The sequence below is a fragment of the Acyrthosiphon pisum genome, chromosome A1, assembly GCF_005508785.2.
Source record: "Acyrthosiphon pisum isolate AL4f chromosome A1, pea_aphid_22Mar2018_4r6ur, whole genome shotgun sequence".
NCBI lineage: Eukaryota > Metazoa > Arthropoda > Insecta > Hemiptera > Aphididae > Acyrthosiphon > Acyrthosiphon pisum.
This window is the reverse complement of record NC_042494.1, coordinates 32759138-32766549: the sequence shown is the minus strand read 5'-3', so window position 1 is coordinate 32766549 and position 7412 is coordinate 32759138. Positions and strand designations below refer to the sequence as shown.

Below are 7412 nucleotides of genomic sequence, written 5' to 3'. Positions count from 1 at the left end.
ACGGTCATATTGGGCGAATACTCTCAAATTGGGTTCTGCAAAATAAGTTTTAAGCTTCTAATTACTACATATAAGTTCTGTATTTATATGCAAACATTTATCCTGGAGTTAAATTTCAAACCATCTTCAAGCATTTTCTTTAATAAAAAAATTAATTTAAAAACTTTGTGTTTTACTTTTGAAAAAAAAAATGGTAAAGTTTTGATTACCTCATTGACATAAAAAAGAATTCGTATTTAATTATGTTAAATATTTTAATCCACAATCCGTTTTGATAGCTATATTTGTTTTAAATGTTTAACTGATAACTGTAATAATTATTCTAGTTGTTGATAATTATAGACTTGTTAAAGTATGATATAATTAATTATGAAGATATTCTTTATTTAAATTTTTTTTATCAACTTAAGGTTCGAATATAACACAATTATCATAAAACTCGTAAAATGTTTGGAAGAGTCAATATTGTTGTTAATTACATTTTTAAAGGGTAAAATTATTATGCTACACTGCTACGATGCAAGGTAATATGTAAACTTTATGAAACTTAAATATTTCTAGATAATAAACTATAGGTAATAATCAATTATCCAATAAATAATAATATCGATAATACGTACACTAATTACATATTATTCAAAATATTATATTTTTATAACAGTATAATACACACGTCGTCATAACACATCAATTACCTACCTACTAATTTTCACAATATTATGTTCATGTACATATTTTATAATATTTTTTATTTCATATTTAATTTCAGGTATTGCCGGGCAATGTAAATACCTATTTGTCGGTCAATCAAGAATTGGAACTGCCATTTGTGGCGAGTAGAATACGTTTCGTGCCCTTCAGCGCCCATCCCAGAACCGTCTGCATGCGTGTGGAGATCTACGGGTGTCCGTGGGAACGTAAGTACATTTATTTTATATTACAAGTATAACGTATAACGTTAATCCTAAAAGGGTTAAAATATTTTGCGATTATGTCAAAAAGAAGATTGAGTACTCATTACATTAACTTAACCCCTAAGGGCATTTTATATATATACTGCTTGCCGTACACTGCGGTTAAGGTTAGGTTTCTCCTAAAACAATATATTAAAAAATAGTTTGGACTTTAACGATATTGTTTCTATAATATACACACACACACATACACACATGCATATAATACACTAGGGTTGATTGTTCCAAAATGTACATTTTGGAATATATAAATGTTCATGTACCATAATATGTATAGTTTTACTACGTCCGTATAAAACCCAAAAGACGCGGTTTGTGTTATCCATTATATTTTTCAGTTAAATGAAAATGTGCGAACATATTTTTGACTATGATACATCAATGTCAACGGAATTCTTTGGCCTAGTGATAGCAATTTTCTTCGTCTCCCCATATTACATTGATATTAAAATATAATAATACATAAACAATGTGTAAGGTAGAATTATTAACGGTATATAAGTATACGCTAGTTACTAATTAGGTATACCTACCACTAATAACGTCGTGAATTCGTGACATTTTATATTCCTATCAAATTACAAAGGCTATCAATTAATAACAATTCGGGTTGCTCAATATCATATTATTACATGGCACGGTGTTGGATATTATAGCGATCCAGGGGAGAGTGTGGTTATTCTCTTTGTGGATCCCATTGGAATTATTATATTATAATATGTATTTATTTATATAATAAATAATTCACACGCCTTAAAATCCAAGCATTTAAAATATCAAAATGTTAACATTGTTACCTATATAAAATTGTATCTTTAATTGTATTTATAAATTATAATCTATTATCCATGTGCTGAAATATTACATTTGTATTTTTTCTCTGAAAGAAATACCTCCCCAATTTTAGATTTCTAGATCTGCGACTCAAAGCAAATAAATACCAAGATATTATAAATAATATAATACTATAATAGCAGTTCTGAAATAACTCATAAATATTACCTACTAATAATCAACACTGAGGATAATATAATATGAATTATGATGTTTTAAATATTATTATATACATGCGTGATATTATGCTAACCTCAAATGGCGTCAAATATTATAGTAATAACTTCGCCTCCGGACTTGTAATCCCTTCACATAGTCGCTTCTTGCTCAACACTCACGTGCAATATTCGTTACCTATAAGGTTATAACTTATAACCCTGTGTACAGGTACACCATATCTATATAACATAATATAAACCCATATGAAGAGGTGCCGTGTTCCTTTCACGTAATTTCCTCCCATTATCCGGAAATTCACGTATTACAAACAATGCAGCTATTATTATCATCATCATCAGCACGGCGTGTCCAATATATTATTTAGATTGAAACATTGTGTACGACCCGTCATTGATCTACTTCTCTGATCTCTGTTAAACAATATTATAATGTAGGTAGGTAGGTAGTATTATATTAAAACGTTCGGTTCGCTTGTACGGAGGAAATCGTTGACGGTGCAGATTGTGGATCGTCGAATTCGTGCTTTTGGTTTGGAGTTGGAGGTCCGGAGCTGTGTGAGAAAATCGAAAAATGTCCTGCAAATGGCTTTCTTTTTTAACGAAGTGTATTTTTGACGACGTGTAAAAAAAAAAATTCTACTGCGTACAGTCGACAATACTGGTGTTGCTGGTATATACTTTTAACGAGGTAATTTTTTAACGCTTCCGCACAAAATCACGTTCTCCGCAGCTTTTCTAAAGGCCGAGCGTGTTTCTCCGCCTCCGCCACGCCATCGATAATATGCTTTTTTGTCGAGCATTCACCGCGTCTTTATAATGTAATATACAGTATAGCCATATATAGGTACTCTGCGTGACCGTGTGACGTATATATGCACCGTACACACGTAATACTATAATACTTATATAAAGGTCTTTACTATAAAACATACCTACGGCTGCCGTTGGTGCTGCCGGAGCCGTTAGCGTCGTTGTCGACGTCTGCGGCGCAGGAAACCGAACGTCGAACGAAAAGTGGAATGGTGTTGTGCGTGGCGGGAGGGTGTGCGGAGGGTTTTGTCAAAAGCCGTCTCGTAACACGGAGTATTTGCGGCGATATAGTGAATACTATAAACCCAGACAGCATTTTGTAATGATAATATTATAAGAGTATTATAATAACGTTATACTAATATTATTTGTTATTATAATGTTATAAAAATATTATTAAACAAAAAATTGCTGTCTGGGAAACGTTTTCGCTACAACTGTGCAACGGGTTGCGCGGGTGTGCACGCTCGCACATACACTAACACACACACCCACACGCGCACACATAACCGATTATATATATATGAGTAAATACATAAACACACACCAACCGTTGACTAATGGAGCCTTTGAACGGACGTTCGCATAATAGGCAACGGTTCCGCCTTCAGTCATCGTCGTCCCGCAGCACCCACGAGACCACCTCACCGCCGACCACCACCGTATGTATACGAAATATCACCGTTTTCGACCTTTAATACGGTTTATACATGTGACATGGGTATACCGTACCGTCGCCGTCATCGTTTCTCTGCGTAACGTACGACGACCAATTATTTATTTTATTATATATATATTTGTGTGTGTGTATATTTTTTTCCCCGATTGACCACCATTATAATGCGCAAGTACAAACGGACGCAAAAGCCAAAGCAGAGAATCGCAAAAAAATAAATCTCTTCGGTACACCATGTATATTATTATATTATTATACTCCTTTCTATATGATATTATATACCTAATATATTATCGTGAACCTGTTCGGTCGTTGTTTGCACTGGAATAGTACGTATTAGGTATATGTAAATACCTTTTTTATCCTGACATTTGGCGGAGGGGAGGGGTTGTCGCTGTTGCACTGATTGCAGATAAAAAATATTTATCGACGATTTCCAAGTTTCAACTCATATTATTATACCAATGCTGTCACGCGCGTGCAAACGATTATAATGACAAGTGACAAAGTATAAAAGTTCAATGCGCAACGAAGTATTTTGTTCAACGGTAAAAATGACTTAATTAACAAATATTTACTACGAAATCATTATTATTATCACTTCCAAGACGTCGTGTATATATCTACGTTCAACATTAAATTCGAAACTTATAAGTTATAACAAGGTATATCATTACCATATTTAAAGACTGTAATTTGAGTGTTAAAGTACTTTAGAGTGAACGAAAGTCTGCTTATTACTGACGAAGTTTACCGACTCAAAATAAAAGACAACTGTTTGGTATAAAGTTATACGTTCACGCTTTTTTTTTTTATAATATATTATATTCATTCCGATGAAGCAAATTGTACCACTGAAACTTAAATTCTAAATATACCTTCACAAGTAAATTATTAGGAACCTAGAACAAACACGAAATTATAATGCGCACGTAATGGTACATTTTCACTCATCATAATAAATATAACTAAGATATTATATATTTCTAAAAAAAATGTGTGGGCCGTTTATTTTAACATATTAAATCTAAAAATATTTAACATTTATTGATATTCTATAAGAAATAATGTTATTGAGCTACGATTTTACTAATTCAATTATTTAAGGAAAAAATTAATTTTTGGGACTGGTGATTTGATGTTCAATTACATTAAATTAATTAAAGATACATACAAATAGCCGGATAACATTTTAATTAATTTGTATTCTCTTATTCAATTTAAAGGTTTATAATGAGGCGGTTATGGTAAAAAAACCAACAATATAAGACATATAATATAGTGTTTTATGAGTATATAATGCATAGTAATGTAATCATTTATAATTTATACACTCATTTTGTTATGTTTCTACAATGTTTGCAAAAGTTCTATAAAAATCCATTAATTTGTTTTTAAATTAACTTGATATTCAATTTTACTTACTATTAAGTATATTATTTAAATATTTTTTAAAGCTCATTATATTTACTTACTATAGTATATAAAACTGTAGTGTCACGATAAAAAATATTAGTAATTAAAATGCACCATACTTTTTGTGTAAATTAAATTAAAGTTTATAATTTACTAAACGTGTAGGGTTAATTAGTATACATTGTCCATATTTATACACGTAATAAAATTATGTTTTATTGTTATTAATATAAAATAATTATGGCTTTGATGAACATCTTTTCTCTTGGATTAGCTTTTATTTTCGAAACAGGCATCAGTGGGTTAAACTATTTGATGGGGTTAAATCACAAATTACTGTGCTTTCCTGAAGGTGCAATATTATCAACCCTTCTTATTTTGCTGTTGGTGAATAATCCACCCTCCATATTGCATCATATAAAAATACTAGAGTTTGTTGATGATGTTAAGCTGTTCATGAATATGCAATCTATTCTTGATTTCGCGATATTACAGGCAGATAAGAAGCAGTTGGCAAGCTGGGGTGAATGTCATGGCTTTAAACGTAATGTATAACTGTATAATAATTAAAAATACCAAATAATTATTTTCAAACGTATTATAAATTATACTAAATTAATCTATAGTATAGTGTACTAATGAGTCTACCACCTAAATTTCTCGTGAATATAATATTGAGATCATCTTGTAGGTTTTCGCAAATTAGAAATCACTAAAACACTTTCACGGCACCAGGAAATATGCATTGTATTGGACTAGGAATTCTTTGTATATTTGCGTTTTTACGTATGATATTCTGTTGTTTCCATTTTTCTGCTGCTCTGAAATCTTTTTATTGTTCTCAAGTGAATACCCATCCTCGAGTAGATGATGCCTATGGATCCGTTTTATGGGATCCGTTGACTTTTTCATTCGATTGCCAAATTATTTTAGCAAGTGGAAAATGTTTGCGTTTCACTGCTTTTCTCGTAAATATAAATTACCATTTGCATAACGTTTCTTAATAAACTTATATCTGGATTTGTTGAATTACCTCTCCTCCTACTGGATATAAATAAATAAAATACAAACAAAAACAAACTTTGGATTTAAATGAATTAACAGTTACTTACTTTACAGCTCGAATATTAATTATTACCTATTCTGGGTAAGCTTGATTATATTTGTTAACGATGTGTAGATATATTATTACGTTAATAAAAATTCAAGTTATTCCACAGTTTTTCAATTCCACTATTACTTACTATCAATTTTAAGAGTAGGTATTTATTCGTCAATCTCAGAATTCTATTCTGACCTAAATGTTATTTATTATTGGTTGTTTAACTCCTCACCCGCATTAATTCCTATACTTATACGCCTGTAAGAACTAAACTGTATATAAATTATAAGGTGTGTACTTGATGAACATTAATAATATGCTTAATGAACTATAATAATTCATTTTAATGCCGGTAATGTAAGTTATTGTTTGAAAGTTTTTATTATTTTCATTAAATGTTTACTTTTTTTGTTTTCCTATGACGTATTGTAGTAATAATTTTATTATATTTTAATACACATTTTAAATTGCTCTTACATTGTTATATTATTTAAATTAAGGGTTTTCACCGTGCCGACAATGGTGTTTTGAATAATCGTTATACAGTAATTAGAAAAGCCAAAAGGGCGTATAATTACAAATTTTAAATACGCGTGAAATTGTAATTGCCAGGCAAAATCCACTAGTCTATAACATTACGGCTGCAGGAACTCTCATTTTAGGATATTCGGCTGGTGATCCGAAATAGGTATAGCAACACGATAACGCGATATCCCTTTATCGGGGAGTTCAGAATTCAAATTCGTTGACGAATGAGGTTATTTTGTGGCGATAATCAAATCAGTGCTTCTGCAGATCGACTGCCTATAATATAATTGTTAATACGAAATTATACGCAAATAAGACTGTTGCAGTTGTTGATGTCTCGCCAAAGAGCTGCACCTCTCGTCTGGTGACACATATTTTGATATTATTACGACGATATCGTACGTATTGTAATATTTTAATATTTCGAAAATAATCGGAATCAGACCCAAAACAAATATTATCGTCACACAAAACCGAATAGTGCGTTTAGTGGGCGGTATGATATTGATATTACATCATTATAACACTCCCGTGTATAATGCGACCCATGTCGATTATTCTGCGAATTAGATCCAGGGCCTTTGTCAACGGCGACGGTTTGTTTAGCGCACACGCACGCACACACCCGGAATAAATCAACGTCGGCAACGGAGAAAATCTGGCGGGAAATTTGCATTCGCCGCGCACGTGTAATAATAATATGATAGTATTAAATATATTGCAACGTATATTTCTTATCATCCCGTATATAAATCGCGTGTTTGCGGACACGACTGCGCTCGCGAGTGTGTTAGGAGGCGCGAAAACACGACCGCGGTCCCATCATATTATTATTACACAGGCGTCGAAACGTTGTTTTAATAATAATAATAATAATGTGTGACAGAACCGTG

The 7412-nt window shown here is 31.7% G+C and overlaps 1 protein-coding gene across 1 annotated transcript in view; it reads left to right on the top strand.

The window, feature by feature from the left end:
* Positions 1 to 7412, top strand: part of LOC100165486 — a 261915-nt gene that overhangs the window by 206353 nt on the left and 48150 nt on the right. The window contains exon 6 of the mRNA XM_029486931.1: positions 770 to 917. Coding sequence (XP_029342791.1) covers positions 770 to 917 — 148 coding nt within the window. The remainder of the gene's footprint in view (positions 1 to 769; positions 918 to 7412) is intronic.